We start from the raw sequence: 16,200 nt of genomic DNA, 5'->3' as shown, positions 1-16,200 counted from the left end.
GCCCAAAGAAAATGAATGAAAAGAAAAAGTATAGAAGAGCTAAAAACATATGATATCCCAGTAGAAAGTGATCTAACCTCTTCCCTTAGTATAGATTATCTCAGATTCTGGGGCCCAGTCAAAGTGACCACTTTAAGTCCTGCCATCCCAAGAGTGCTGTGTGTGTGTGTGTGTGTGTACATGTGTGTGTGTGTGTGTGTGTGTGTGTGTGTGACAGTGGCCTCAGGGAACATACAAGGCAGCAGAACACAAGAGTTTCTACAAGCTCAAGTTAAAGAAGAGCACATACACATACAAACTCTATGGCCCAGTCCCTGAGTACCGAATGGCCCTACTTACCAGTAAGCGCCTGCAGTAGCCAAAGCGTCTGCTGCCATCTTCCCCAGTCAACATGAAAGAGAACGTCTCGCTGGAACAGGGAGAAGTCTGGCATCAGGCAAGTACACAGGGCCCAGGAAACAGCCCCCAAGGAGAGGGGCTGCCATCCCAGGGAGGGGGTGAAGGACCAGGCTGCTGCAGGAGAAGACGCTGGGACTAGAGTGGGCCCCAGCCAGCTGCCCGCTATGACAGGGGTGGGGGAGGTTCTGCCAGGTCGGGCCTCACCTGCTGTATTCTGACACCGGGAGCCAGTCCTTGGCATCAGGGAAGCAAAACTGGGGAATGGCCTTGAGCCTCTCCTCTGCCTCCCGCATCTGCTTGGTGGGTCGGTCCAGCTGTAAGGAAGAGGGATATGGGGAGAAACAGATCAGAGAAGACATGGAAGCTGGGGGTGGTGGGGGGTAGCTGAGAAATATACCCCCCATCCCCAGCCTCGAGAGTCCTAGGTGGCGTTCTACCAACTGGCGTGCTTCTCAGCAGCCTTGACCCCACTCACAATTCTTACAGAGAGGTCTGGGTGTGGGATGAGTCATCATTCATTCATTCATTCAATATATGTCAAACAGCACTTTCTATGCGGCGCCTGGCACTGTGCCACATGCAGGGGTACCAAGAGACCACAAAGTGGATGGCATCCCTGTCCCTGTGCGTTCTGGCCAGCAGAGTGAGGCAATCAACAACACGGTCTCAGAGGGGCCACAGAGGAAATAAACAGGGAGGTGCGACAGAGATAACTGGGTGTGGGGGGCTACTTTAAAGTATCTAGAAAGATCTCCTGGAGGAGGTTCCGTTTGAGCAGAGAATGAGAAAGAGCCAGCAGCCAAATGAAGAGCTGGAAAAAAGAAGATTCCTGGCAATGACAGAGACAAAGGGCTTGAGTGTTACAGGAAGTGAAAGGAGGCCCTGCGGCTGGGCTGGCTGGGGATAAGCAGGGAAGGAGCAGTAAGAGCTCAGGGAGGTGGGGGAAATGGGGAGAGAACGCTGATGGGTAGAAGGTTTCTTTGGGGAGCGATGAAAATGGTCTAAAATTGGTCAGATAACTGTGAATATACTATAAGTTATTGAATGGTATGCTTTAAACAGGTAGATTAAATAGTATCTCTTATTTAATAGATTAAATTGTATCTCAATAAAGTGGTTGAAAAAGAGAAGGAAGACAGAAGTAATGGTGGGGGGCCCTTCCTCAGGACCCTCAAAGTCCTGTATACAACGTGGATCTGATTCTAGCCACACTGGGGGGTGTTCTCTCTGCCCTCATCCTCCGAATACTCGCTGGCCCAAACCCACAACCTCTCCTCCCTCCTGGCTCCAGGGAGCCACACTCAGGGCCAGGGCAGTGAGGAGGTCGCTATGGCAGGGACAAGATGGGCCAGGCGGAACGGAGGGAGGGGCCGCACCTTGGGAAACTGGTAGGAGACCTCGGGGAGGTAGGTGTTCCGGGAGGGCTTCTTCCTGAGGGACACCACCACGAAGTACTCGAAGAGCTCCCGCTCCTGCCACTCGAGCAGCTCCAGCTCCAGGGTCCGGTAGCTGGGCGCGCGCTTCAGCATGGACTGGATGTGGACCAGGCGCTGTGTGTGGGCTGGGGGCGGGCCACACATCAGGACGGGACGCGCGTCAGCCCCTGGCCCACCTCACACCCAGGGCTGCATCCCAGGGGGTCACCTCTAAGTGTAGGAGCCTAGCCTGACAGCCTGACCCCCCGAGTTCTGGGAGAGACTCGTCCGTCTGTCTGCCCTGACACAGGGAGCTACTGCTCTGGGCCTCCCAGAGCCTCTGGAGGCTGAGCTGGGACCAGTAAGACTGCCTGAGCCAGGCAAACCCAGGGAGGCATCAAGGTACCCACACATCCCTGAACATCCACGAAGCCTTCATCCTAGGGCCCCTATCAACCTTGGACTTGGACCCTTCCCCCTGTCCCCAGGCCCAAAGTCCACCTGCCCACATGCCTGGGGACGACAGAAAGAGGGAGCTCCCAATATTGATACTTTAATCATCCAGGAAGGTCTAAGCAGGGTTTCTCGGTAGAGAAAGAAGAGAGATTTGTCCAAGGCCCCTGGAATGTGAAGGTCCCAGAAACTTTCCAGGGAGGTGGCAGCTCTCCTCTTTAGGGAGAGGGAAGATGAGTCGCCTCAGGGCCTCCCAAGCACCAGGTTCCTCAGACTTCAGTACATTTCTCACAACCAGAAGAGGAACCTGGAACCCATCTCTGACCCTCCAGACTCAAAACACTTACCAGGCAAACCTAGATGGACAATGAATGGCTTACAAAAGTAGGGGCAGGGTCACTAGCCTTAAATCTGGAAAAGGGGAGATGTCTGAATTTAAGCTCGCAGGGCTGAGCTCCGTGATAGAAGGAACGGACTTCCCTAGAGCTCCTTGCTCTAGGCCTCGTATCCTGCCTGCCAATGCCCCTCCCAACTGGGCCACTTTGGGACACTGAGACAGCAAAGGCTAATAGATACCCTTCCACCAGGGCTGGGAAGGGGTCCCTGCTCTCCAGGAGCCACGTCTCACCTTTGAACCTGTCGTCAGAGTCGCTCTCGCTCTCACTATTCTCATCTGGAAAAGTCAGAGCAGAGTGCAGGCTGGCTGAGCCGCTGCCCCATAGTAAACATCTTCTGTGCCCGCCCCCCTGAACCCCCCCCTACTCCCCTCCTCACCCCGGGCCTGGCTCATGAGGGATGGACCTCATCTGGGCTCCAATGGGCCCCTGGCCAGGCACTGCGTGGCCCAGGGCCAGTGTCCCTCAGAGCTCAACCTGCAGGTGTTAATCTATACACAAACTCCTATCCATCCAGTCCTGATCTGGGGGAAGCTGAGGGCCGAAGCTGGAGGCTGAGCCAGCAGAGGCCTGTGGGCCTGGAACACAAGGGTCCTGCCTCCAGGAGGCCAAGATTGGAAATGGGAAACAGACCACAGTGCTCAGTAAGTCTGGCCTTTCCTTTGGCTGGACACAGATTCCCACACCCACCTCCCCCCTATTCAGGCCTCACAGCCCAGAGTCTCAACTAACCATTCCCAGGACTTTCTTCTCTCTTTGGCCCTCCCCTCCTGTGTGGCCACATTTTGGCAGGGCTCTACCCTCCTAGAAGGCAGGTTGGCCCATGGAAGGGTAAACTGAGGCTAATCCTTGCATCTTCCCACTTCTAATGCCCAAGGGCCCCAGGAACCTGAGGCAGCTCGGGTGTCCAGGCCTACCTCTCAGTGATGATGTCTCAATGCTGGACATAGACAGCTTTTTTAACCTCTTCTTTCCCCTCTTGGCATTGTAGATGGAGTTAATTCTTTGGACAAGCTGGGTGAGAAAAGCAGGGAGGGTGAGGTAACCCTAAAGCCATCTGCCCCTGCTCCTAAGAAGGCTGCTGATTTACAGAGGCCATCTGTTCCCCTGCTGGTAGAAGCCTTCCGCCCTCCCTCCAAGGAGGCCCAGTACTTGTCTCTCTGCTGCACTGGCCCCAAGGGCAAGCTGGTAGATCTCTACCTATTTGTCCACTTAGTGGTCTCCTGCCCCCAAGACAAGGCTCCTTCTTCAGCTCCCCAGAGGAAGGAACTGTGATCCAACCAGACAGGATGGGAGCTCCTGGGTCTCAGGAGTCACTGAACCATCTGAGACAAAGAGCTGCTCAGAAGCAATAACAGGAACAAGGACTGAACCTTTCCCCTCTGGGCTACCACCTGGGGCCCCGGCAGGAAGAAGCTAAATTCCCAATATACCCAAGCATTGTTTGCAGGCTAAAAATACCACTTGGCTAAATCCTGCTGCTCTGGGCTGGGGATCTGGGCCTGGCTGGCTGCGTGTGTGCAAATCACTCCTGAAAACTCTCAACTCAGAGAGGTACAGAAAGGAAGACCCGCCTTTGAGTCCTAGGTCCCTCACAGCCTGGAGATGTTTCTGTGTACATAGAGCCTTTGCACACCCCACGCTCACACTAATGGGGATCCTCCTAAGGACTGCCTCCATCCAACCCGTGGCATGGAGCACTCCCTGGGGGCCAGCGAGCCTGTTTTCCCCTAACATCTGTGCAGCATTAATCACTCGGTGCATCTTTATCGATAAGAAAAGAGAATTAGCCAGATGAAAAAAGAAAAGGCCAGTGCCTGGACCTAAAATTGATTTAAGGAGAATTAAGGAAGCAGGAGCAGATTAGGAAAGGGAGGGAGGGAAAGAAGAAAAGAGCCACAGCCGGCCTGCCCGCCCACCCGCCCAGTCCTGGCCGGCTCCACCTGCAGGGGCTACCTTGGGAACGCGACGGGCCCGGCGGCTGGACAGCAGCTCACTGGTGGTGCTGAGGCTGTCCTCGTTGAGGCTGGAAGGCGAAGACGGCAGGCTCAGCTGAGCCAGCAGGAGCATGTCGTCATGGCTGTGCCTCTTGGGTAACCGTGGCAGCCGGTGGCTCTTCCTTTCCGACCAGTTCCCACTGCGCAGGGACTGGCTGCCGGGTTTCAGGGAGAGCTGGCGCGGGGCGGGGGACAGGGGAGAGGGCCTCAGCATGGATGCCGTGGCCGGCACCTGTCTGCTGGGAGCTGGACACAGAAGCCACAGGCTGGCCTCCCTGACTTCCCCCAAACCCCACCTGGAATTTCCATTGACCAGGGTTTCCTCTTCTAAGACCTCAGCTGCTAATCAGCAGGTCAGGGCAAGATTAGATACTTGCTTCCACAAAGGAAGCTTGACTTCTGCCAGAAAAAAAGAAAGCAGAGACAAAGAAAACTGGGCTGTCATCTGAGTGGGAACACAAGGCCAAGTGAGAATGCTGTGGGCGCCGTCTGAGCTCTGGGACAAGGCTGACTCTGCTTATTACTGGGTGTGGCTCAGATCTGTGTTCTGCCTCGCTCCATCTAGACTGACACCCTTCGCCACAGGGCACCTTACTCTGAGTGGAATCACTGCTTGCTAAAAAGGGAGCAGCTCTGCACATCTGGCATGCCCTCCACCTGCCACCTGCATCTGGCATTGCCGCTCATCACTCTTCAGCAAGTCCTCCTTCCTCCCCCTCCCCCAATTTCCTCTTCCTACCCAATCAGTCGGGAAACACACATTCAGTGGACGTTTGTTTGAACAGAGCACATTAGAAAGGTAAACCTTTTATACAAACAATCATGTCACTCCAAGGCCAGAAGAAATGATTTTTATATTCTCTGGCCAGTGTTCTAAAATCTCTAGGAGAATCAGCATTGCTTTGGTAGGTCCAAGATATGATCTCCATCCTCCATCATGGACAAAGCCAGAACAAGCTACAGCCTCAGAACTCCTTCGCCTCTTCACCTTTCTCCCCATTCTGCCTCCATCAGTCCATTCCTCAGAGATGCATCCATTCAGCCATTTATCCAATGGGAGTGCATCCAGGTCCTAGAGATACCTATGTGGCTCTCCAAATCCGGTTCCTGGGCCTATCCCTGGCCCCTAAATGCCAGGGTTAAGATCAGTTCTGCAGAATCTTAAGACGCCAACCCAGGCCCTGTCTTCCTGCTTCCAGGAAGGGGAGGAGAAATCAAGATTAGACAGGAGACTACAGGGGCTCCTACCTTGGTTTCACAGCTTAGAGTTCTAGTAAAGGGAAGAAGGGGGGACTGGGTGCCCCCTAAGAGCACATCTTGACTGTTCACAAGGATGTCGACATGGCAGAGGTCCCTGAACACAGAGCTCTTCCCTGACGTCACCTCTGCCAAGCACTAGTGAGGGAAACAGCCTGAGCAGAAGCTGGCCGTGGCCTCGAGCTGACCTTACCGGCGCGCGTCAGGGCTGCCGTTACCTGAGTGGGTGGGTTGTTGTACTTCCTGTCCTGAGGACTCCACATCCTGTGCAAAGAGTCCAAGGAGTTCTCGGACAGCTGCTGGGGTTTTCGTCCGGCTCTTCGGCTCTTTAAGTCCACATCCTCATACGGATTCTCCTTGGGCAGATCTCCTGCAGAGGAGGAAAAGTTAGAGAAGGAAAGAAGGAAATACATACACACACACACACACACACAAATAAACAAGCAGAATTCCTGTGAACCAAAGACAGTGGCTTCTGCCTGGCCCTTCAGCTCATGAGTCACACAGCTGCCCGTCTGCAGTGGGAAGGCTACAAACAGAGCCTGGTTCCGAGTCCAGAAGCCGAACCACCCCCCCTCCCCAATTCAGCTCAGCCTTGTCTGGCCTCCGCTTTATAAATTCAAAGATTGCACAAGACTGGCTCAGCCACCCGTGCCTGTGCCCAGCCAGAGGACAAAGCCAACAGCAGGCGTCTTTTCTTGGCTCCAGTCCGTCCTCTGCGAAAGCCCCGGAGATATACAGTTCAAGGCAGGAAAGGCTTTCAGAGGTCATGCAGCTGTCTCTTCACCCCCTGTTCCCTGAGGACCACCTCTGGGCGTGGGTGTGGAGGACTCTGCGAACTCTAGGGAGCCAGGCAGCACCAGGCTGCACCAGACCTGCGTCTCACCAGCTCGCTGAGCAATAGCTCTCCCAGGACATGGCTTTCGTCTGGTCCACTGAGGTAACTGCACCAGAGCAGTGATTAGCAAGCAGTGAGCGCTCAGTATTACTTGTTCAATGAACTGCTCTGACTATAGCGTCACTCCACTTCCTCCACCACGGACCTCAGCAAAAAGACAAAGACAATGGTCATCAATCCCCTTTTGTGATAAACTCTTCTGCTGGGACATAGGAAGGTATGAAAGGCCTGAAGGGAGTTTGGGCTGGAGGGGTGGGACTAGGGGGAATTCTTGCTTCTCTTCTCAGGACTCATTTCCAACCCCCTGAGCACTACCAGGAAATCACAGAAAATCCAAAAAGCACCATCTGTTCCTGCCCTTGAAGAGCAACCCCTTCCTACAAGCCCTATCCTCCTGCCAACATACACCTGGACTTCTCTAAAAAGCAGTAATATCATGAGCAAGGTGAGTCCTGGCTCAGTTATGTGGCAGAATCACAGTGGTGACAAGGGTCACAGGGACTGTGAGTGAATATAGCCCTCCACTCCCCTTTGTCTTGTCTTTCCCCAGCCTCCGCTCTATACCAACACCACTACTTGGGATGTAGGTGCTAGTGGCCAGAATACGGTTTTGCTGCAGGTGCACACCGGAAGGGCAGGGCTTACCCCATCTTCTCTGTCCAAGCAGCAGGATGAGCCTGGGGGACCACTGGGGCCCCAGACACCTGCCTGTGCCTCCCACCATAGAGGAGTTCAGGTACCACTTCTCAGGGAGCAGACAGAAGAAAAAGCGACAGACTCAACACAAGGCCCCTGGGAGTGTGAACTTTCCTTGCACAGGACACAGGAGAGATACCAAATCCTCTATGCCTTCAGGGTTTTCAATCGCCAAAACCAAGACCTCCACCAGAGCTCATTTTTATCACTATCATGAGAAACCACCATGAATTTAGGAAATGTCTTTGCCGAGGTGTGGGGGCAGGGGGGGCTGTGAAGGAGGGATTTCAGTCACGGCTAATTAGACTGCCATGGGAGCCGTACAGATCTCTGTAAACGAATGAGTCAAAGACGGGTCAAGGAAGGATTTGGGACTGGATTAAGTGATTCTCAACACCAGGCAGAGTCCCCAGCAACTGCACAGACATTTTCCTGTAACACAGTCATGCCATGAAAATGACTTCTCTCCATTCCAGAGCCCTGACTAAGCAGAGCTGACCCAGCAGCCCTGCCTCAAGAAGCCAAATATGAAATGTGACATCCCTTGCATGTTTTCTATAGCCCACCCCATCGCAGGCACTCAGGGAGGAATCAGGATAGACTCCGTATTTCCTGGTGCCTCGCCAACATAGGTCCTGCAGTGGTAAGGCTGGGGGACCAAAGATTGTTGAGTCAGGACACAATCTTCCTTATCCTGTGAGACAGGACCGCGCAGATGGGGGCAGGGAGAACATGTATTCCAGGCTCATCAAATCTAAACTGCTTTGGGCTGGATGACCAGTCAGAGTCCTTATCATCTTCCCCCAGCCTATAGGATGACCCTGTCTCAACTGCTTTAGATCAGAGTTGCTGCAAACTATTGACAGTTGGGGCTGGATAATTCTTGTTGTGGTGGACTGCACTGTGCATTTGTAGGATGTTCAGTAACAACCCTGGCCTCCATCCACTAGACAGAGGACAGTAGTGTCCCCTCAACCAAACAACTAAAAATGTCTCCAGACACTGTCAAATGTCTCCTGGGCAGATAGATGGATAAATGGACGATGAGTCGGACAGATGGATGATGGATGGAAGAAAAGAAGGAAGGAAGGAGAAAAGGAGGAACAAAGGAAAAGTGGATGGATGGATGGGTAAATATGGATGGATGGATGAAACTATACCCCCACCCATGCTTGCCCCATTAAGAACCACTGTTTTAGACAGATGTCCCTAAACTTCCTAATGGCTTCTGAGCGCCATGATGTGAGTCCTGAGGCAAACTCTCTCTTCCTCCCTCCTTCACTCCTCTCCCTTCCTTCTTTTCCCTTTGAACATCAATGCAAAAGCCAAAGCTCTAAGAAATAGAAGTAGGAGACGGAGGCCGGGGACAATCACAGACGCATATCAGTGATCATCCGGGAACTGAAAACAGTTGGGAACACCAGGGTCTCAAGCCTGGTATGTTCTGGAAACTACACTTTAGGAAAGCTTCAAATGCCTGCTCCTCCTGCCTGCCCAGCCTAACAGAAAGAAACAGCCTCTTTCTTCTCCAGCAACATTCAAAAGCCTCTCAGATATAACCAGGCCACTAATCATTTCTCCAGGAAATGAGGGTTGGCCCTGGCCCAAGCCCTGCCTCCCCTTAGCTTGAGCCCTTCACAGCCCCGTTCACCTCTGACACCCCACTTTCTGGACTGTTCTGACAACCCTCCTGGAGCTGCCACACAGAAACCCACCCAGCCATCTGTCTAGATAGTAAGGGTGATGAGGGCATGGGGATGTACAGAGACCAAGCAGTACCCAAGGCCTAGAGCCAGTCAGTCCCAAAGCAATGGCTCAGAGCTGGGAGACCAGGAGGGCTGGGGGATCCGGCTCAGAGCCTCCTCTGTCCTCCAGGACAGAGCCACAGCGAGACTGAAGAAGCTGGAGCTGAGTGGAGAAACCTGAAGAAGACTCTGCAGGGCCTGGATGGGAGGCGGGAAGCCTGGCAGGCCTGAAGACCTTCACCCGCACTCTTGCCCACACAGCCCCCTCCAGGGTGCTCCAGGCCGCCCTGGGAGAGGGAGAAGAGGTAGGTCCTCCTTCCCGAGGCCTGGCCCAGAGCAGCCCCATCTCATCAAGCCCAGCTGCGGAAGCCAGAGGTCTCACCCTTTCCAGCTTTGCTGATGAGACAAAGGACAGGGGCATCGCCAAGAATTTCTGCTTTGCACTTTTTTTTAATAAGGGGCTTGGTCAGAGCCCAAACCTGTCATGGGGATCCTCTTGAAGGAAGCACCCAGTCCCACTGAGCCCTGCCCCCATGCCTCCCCACGTCTCCTGTGGTCATTAACCACGGATGCCAAACACTCCAGCCCCCAACACACATACAAGTGGAAGAACCGGTTAGAGAAGGGGTGTCTTTGTCAACACCCTGAGAATTTCTCCAAATCATAAGCTTCCCAGACCACACCCATGGCGAGGGCCCTGGGTCTGCAGCTTCCCTCCCCAACCTTCTCCCGTGTCCAGCCAGCTGTTTCTCCTGGTTCTTGGCCTCTTCCCCTCCCTTGCACAGAAGAGAGAGGGCCAGATGAAGGGCCCGGCTCCCCGGGAATGCACAGCACAGATGGGGAGCTCTCAGGGGCCAGCCATTCCCCACCCTCCAAGGCTGGACACCATTTCCCAACTGCCCGGGCACTGCTCCTTGGATGACACCTCTGGGCGGCAGCCTCTATGCTATTAGGTGCCTCTGATCCTCACTGTCCCCCAGCCTTGGGACGCATGAGAGAAAAAGGCCGAAAGAGCGGACGCTCAAAAAGCTTTGCAGAAAGGCTGACTGGCTCTGTCCCCAGCTCCCACCCCACTCAAGTTCCTGGAAACGCTCCCTCAGCCCCAGCAGGCTGATGGGAGTGGGAATCTCTGCAGGAATGCAGCCCGGGCTCCCTGGTCAGGCGCCGAGGCCACTCCACATAACTCTCTAACAAGCTGCTTCCTTGGGTGCATTTTTGAGTGTCAGGCTCAGAATGCCAACGATTATAAGGCTTTGTGGGACAGCAGCATCTTCCAGAGGCAGATGTCAAATTGGACAGGCGAGAAGGAACAGCCCGCAGAAGCAACACAGCAGTCTAACTTTATTTCGGGACCACTCTGTTGCAAATCAGCAGGGTAAATGTCACCCTGGTTTGGAGTATCCCACCCCAGTTCCCAAGGCATCATGCCAGGTATAGACAGGAGGCTAGCATACTCCCCAGAGCCCTGTGTTCAAGTCCAGGGCTCACAGAGAAAACGCGTTAGTCTCTGGGCCAACTGGCACTTGGCCTCTTATAGATCAGGAACTCCAGACCAATGGGCTGGCCCCCAAGATAAAGACTCAGCGTGGGTGCTCTCTGCCCACCTCCCACCTCCCCACCACAGCCCCATTATCACACACCCAAAACAAAGCTCTGTCTGTCCTCGAGCAAGGGAGGCAGCACAAACTGGATAATCCAAACCAGAGCACCCTCAGCCTCACCGCGCCCAGGCTGGGCCAAGAAGAGAGAGAAGGCTCCCGGGAAGTCAGGCTCTGGTCCGTCCAAGGCAAAAGTGAAAGTGACTCTCAAAGTTCAGCAACGAGGGCCCCCTTCGAAAGCCTCCAGGGGGGTCCAAATTCTTGGACTGTCTCCAGGGAAGGAGAAAGGATAAGTCAACCAGAATCTGAGACAAAGAGACATCCTCCCTTGAATTTCCCTCTGGCCTCCCTGGGCAGGTCTAGAAGTTCAGGGGCTACTGTGGTGACAGAAAGGAGGAAAACGCGGCCAGGGCACTGAACAACCAGAGATTTGGAAATTCACCCGACCCGCACTGCACCAGGGCAGCCAGAACCCCCAGGGGGCCCTCCCTGCCATCCCCTTCCCACCCCTCTTACCCCCTCCTCTCTACACAGCACTCCAAAGATCCGGAAGCAAGCTCAGCAGCTAGGGAATACGCCCCGACTCCAGCCTCACCTCAGCCCAGCCCTTACTACAGCTTCTAGCTCATCCATCTAAGAGGCAGCCAAGCTGCTCTGCTATTTTCTCACCTTCTCACATAATACCTCAAAGTGGCAGGAAGTCCCCTCCACCGAGTAAGGAGGCCAAGGCCCAGACACACTTGCCTCCCTCTACCTCTTCTAACTTCTAACCTAAGGAGGCCCTGAGAACAGTTCTGTTGCCCAGAACAGTGCCTCCAAAATTCTCACCTCCTGCCACGCCCCACCCCCCCAACACTACATGCACAGCCCCCAAATAACCTCAAACAGAACCCTGTGATTGTGGAGCTCTGGACAGGGAGAAATAGTTGGAGCACCCCTTTCTCTTATTCCAGTTCAGCTGATGCAAGAGCATTCCCTGGTGAGGTCCCTGGGCAGCACAGAAGGGCTGCAGAAACTTCTCACAGAAGAGAGTGCTGAGGCCCCAGTGCCGGCAGCGCCTGGGTCCTGAGGGGGACAGCTGAAAGCTGGAGCCTGCCCTGCCCACTGCAGCAGCCACCCTGGCTGCTTCCAGGGCCCCAAGCAGCAGTGACACGTGAGAATTTCTCTCAGAACAGAGGAAACAGGAGTGCACCCTGCTCTGGGGTGGGGAGGAAGATGGGGCTGTGCCTCTGTCCCCCATAGCTCCTGACTGAGCTCGGCTCTGGGTGGCCATGCATACAAAGTTTCTCCCCGGTGGTAACCAAAGAGGCCTCCTTCCCCAAGCCCTTTTGCTGTTCTGGGGAATCTCGCTCCCACAGACTTTCAGATAGGACTGAGCCTCAGGCAGCCACATCCGATACACCCCAACCCTGGGAGAGCAGTGCCGGTGTGGGTCCGAGCACTGCTGCTGGCTCCCCGGAAACGCTGGAGCAGCCAGGCTGTAAAGAGAAAAGGAGGAACCTGACGACTCAGAACAAACAGGGGATTAGATGACTCTCTCTTCCCAGGATCCCATAGTCTTATCTGGAGGGCTCTCCACTAGGGCCATTCCTCTCTGTAACACACTCATTGGGCTTCCGAGGTGGCGCTAGTGGTAAAGAACTAGCCTGCCAATGCAGGAGACCTAAGACACATGGGTTCAATCCCCGGGTGGGGAAGATCCCCAGAAGAGGGCATGCAACCGACTCCAGCATTCTTGTCTAGAGAATCCCATGGACAGGAGCCTGGAGAGCTGTAGTATGTAGGGTTGCAAAGAGTCAGACATGACTGAAGTGACTTAGCACACACATATAATGTGTAACACCAAGAGTGAAACCTAACGTAAACTATGAACTTTGGATGATAATGATATTTTCGTTCATCAATTGTAACAATTGTACCACTCTAGTAGATCATTATCACAAGTAATTGGGGAAACTCTGTATGTGGCTCAGAAGGTAAAGAATACACCTGCAATGCAGGAGACCTGGGTTTGATCCCAGGAGAAGGGAATGTCTACCCAATCTAGTATTCTTGTCTGGAGAATCCCATGGACATAGGAGCCTGGTGGGCTAGAATCTATGGGTCAAAAAGAGTCACACATGACTGAAGTGACTTAGCACGAATACATGAATACAGTCATTAGGACTCTATGGTCTTCAGTCCCAAGGCCCAAGGCAGAGATGAGACAGAGAGGAGGGCAGGAGCGGTCAAGTGCATGGACGCAGACTTCTCCTCGGGGACCTGCGCTGAGACACACACTTCACTTGAACAAAACAGAAACTCCCGCTGAAGGGAATTTGGCCAGAATTAAGATAAAACCCAAAAATAAACTCAACCTAGCCTCAACTAATATTGCATAGAAACCTGGAATGTTAGGTCGATGAATCAAGGCAAATTGGAAGTGATCAAACAGGAGATGGCAAGAGTGAACATCGACATTTTAGGAATCAGGGAACTAAAATGGACTGGAATGGGTGAATTTAACTCAGATGACCAGTATATCTACTACTGTGGGCAAGAATCCCTTAGAAGAAATGGAGTAGCCATCATAGTTAACAAAAGAGTCTGAAATGCAGTACTTGGATGCAATCTCAAAAACGAAAGAATGATCTCTGTTCATTTCCAAGGTAAACCATTCAATATCACAGTAATCCAAGTCTATGCCTTGACCAGTAATGCTGAAGAAGCTGAAGTTGAATGGTTCTATGAAGACCTATAAGACCTTCTAGAACTAACACCAAAACAAGATGTCTTTTTCATTATAGGGGACTGGAATGCAAAAAGCAGGAAGTCAAGAAACACTGGGAGTAATAGGCAAATTTGGCCTTGGAGTACAAAACGAAGCAGGTCAAAGGCTAACAGAGTTCTGCCAAGGGAACACACTGATCATAGCAAACACCCTCTTCTAACAACCCAAGAGAAGACTCTACACATCGACATCACCAGATGGTCAATACTGAAATCAGATTGATTATATTCTTTGCAGCCAAAGATGGAGAAGCTCTACAGAGTCAGCAAAAACAAGACCAGAAGCTGACTGTGGCCTCAGATCATGAACTTCTTATTGCCAAATTCAGACTTAAATTGAAGAAAGTAGAGAAAATCACTGGACTATTCAGGTATGACCTAAATCAAATCCCCTATGATTATACAGTGGAAGTGACAAATAGATTCAAGGGATTTGATCTGATAGACAGAGTGACTGAAGAACTATGGATGGAGGTTCGTGACACTGTAAAAGAGGCAGTGATCAAGACCATCCCCAAGAAAAAGAAATGCAAAAAGGCAAAATGGTTGTCTGAGGAGGCCTTACAAATAGCTGTGAAAAGAAGAGAAGCTAAAAGCAAAGGAGAAAAGGAAAGTATACCCATTTGAATGTAGAGTTCCAAAGAATAGCAAGGAGAGATAAGAAAGCCTTCCTCAGTGATCAATGCAAAGAAATAGAGGAAAACAATAGAATGGGAAAGACTAGAGATCTCTTCAAGAAAATTAGAGATACCAAGGGAACATTTCATGCAAAGATGGGCACAATAAAGGACAGAAATGGTATGACAGAAGCAGGAGATATTAAGAAGAGGTGGCAAGAATACACAGAAGAACTATACAAAAAAGATCATTACAACCCAGATAATTACCATGGCGTGATCACTCACCTAGAGCCAGATATCCTGGAGTGCAAAGTCAAGTGGGCCTTAGGAAGCATCACTACAAACAAAGTTAGTGGAGGTGATGGAATTTCAGTTGAGCTATTTCAAATCCTAAAAGATGATGCTGTGAAAGTGTGCACATATTACTGCACAATATACCAGCAAATTTGGAAAACTCAGCAGTGGCTACAGGACTGGAAAAGGTCAGTTTTCATTCCAATCCCAGAGAAAGGCAATGCCAAAGAATGCTCAAACTACCACACAATTGCACTCATCTCACACGCTAGCAAAATAATGCTCAAAATTCTCCAAGCCAGGCTTCAACAGTACATGAACCATGAACTTCCAGATGTTCAAGCTGGATTTAGAAAAGGCAGAGGAACCAGAGATCAAATTGCCAACATCCGTTGGATCATTGAAAAAGTGAGAGAGTTTCAGAAAAACATCTACTTCTGCTTTATTGACTATGCCAAAACCTTTGACTGTGTGGAGCACAACAAACTGTGGAAAATTCTTAAAGAGATGGGAATGCCAGACCACCTGACCTGCCTCCTGAGAAATCTGTATGCAGCAGTTAGAAGCATCAAGAAGCAATAGTCAGAACTGTACATGGAACAACAGACTGGTTCCAAATCTGGAAGGGAGTACATGAAGGCTGTAAATTGTCACTGCACTATTTAACTTATATGCATAGTACATCATGAGAAATTCTGGGCTGGATGAAGCACAAGCTGGAATCAAGATTGCTGGGAGAAATATCAATAACCTCAGATATGCAGATGACACCACCCTTATGGAAAAAGTGAAGAACTGAAGGGCCTCTTGAGGAAAGTGAAAGAGGAGAGTGAAAAAGTTGCCTTAAAACCCAATACTCATCAGTTCATTCCGTCCTACATAATTAATTCCTATTCTACTGGATTTTGAGTTGGCAGTCTCATGAACCCATATGCACTTTTTAATGGAAAAGAGATTTGGAAATCGTGACTCAATTCACTGTTATGGCCTGAAAATTGTCCAAATGATACATCAAAAGACTGGACCCAAAAGTCTACCTGGAAGCGTCAACAGTTCCTAGTGTCTGACATAGTATTTTTCCATGGGACTCTGACATTGTGTATCTTTGTTGAAGATACAAACTCAGGTCTATAGCTGATAGCAGAACCTTCAGATAAGCATCAGAGAAATAAAAACTACTTTAAATCACGGAGGAAAAAAAAAAAACCCAATACTCAGAAAACTAAGATCATGGCATCTGGTCCCGTCACTTCATGGCAAATAGATGGGGAAACAATGGAAACAGTGACAGACTTTATTTTCTTGGGCTTAAACGTCACTGCAGATGGTGACTGCAGCCATGAAATTAAAAGACGCTTGCTCCTTGGAAGAAAAGCTATGACAAACCTAGACGGCATATTAAAAAGCAGAGACATTACTTTGCTGACAAAGGTCCGTCTAGTCAAATCTATGGTTTTTCCAGTAGTCATGTACGGATGTGAGAGTTGGACTATAAAGAAATCTGAGCACTGAAGAATTGATGCTTTTGAACTGTGGTGTTGGAGAACTCTTGAGTCCCTTGGACAGCAAGGAGAGCCAACCAGTTAATCCTAAAGGAAATCAGTCCTGAATATTCATTGGAAGGACTGATGCTGAAGCTGAAACTCCAATACTGTGACCACCTG

At 51.4% G+C, this 16,200-nt stretch overlaps 1 protein-coding gene across 10 annotated transcripts in view; it reads right to left on the bottom strand.

Annotated features, from left to right (window-relative positions):
- The window catches only part of DENND2B (DENN domain containing 2B), a 163,708-nt gene that overhangs the window by 16,984 nt on the left and 130,524 nt on the right, over positions 1–16,200 (bottom strand). For 8 of the 10 annotated variants that reach the window (XM_043482312.1, XM_043482315.1, XM_043482318.1 and 5 more), the window contains 7 exons: positions 6,135–6,286; positions 4,619–4,834; positions 3,580–3,676; positions 2,896–2,940; positions 1,776–1,960; positions 604–713; positions 340–409 (listed from right to left, as the gene is read on the bottom strand). In XM_043482312.1, coding sequence (XP_043338247.1) covers positions 340–409; positions 604–713; positions 1,776–1,960; positions 2,896–2,940; positions 3,580–3,676; positions 4,619–4,834; positions 6,135–6,286 — 875 coding nt within the window. Of the gene's footprint in view, positions 1–339; positions 410–603; positions 714–1,775; positions 1,961–2,895; positions 2,941–3,579; positions 3,677–4,618; positions 4,835–6,134; positions 6,287–10,895; positions 10,915–11,369; positions 11,461–16,200 lie in introns of those variants that run through there. The other 2 variants (XM_043482319.1, XM_043482320.1) reach the window with 2 other exon arrangements.

Source organism: Cervus canadensis, chromosome 11, assembly GCF_019320065.1.
Source record: "Cervus canadensis isolate Bull #8, Minnesota chromosome 11, ASM1932006v1, whole genome shotgun sequence".
In the NCBI taxonomy this organism is placed as follows: domain Eukaryota; kingdom Metazoa; phylum Chordata; class Mammalia; order Artiodactyla; family Cervidae; genus Cervus; species Cervus canadensis.
Note: the sequence above shows the minus strand (reverse complement) of the source record. Positions and strands in the feature narration are given on the sequence as shown.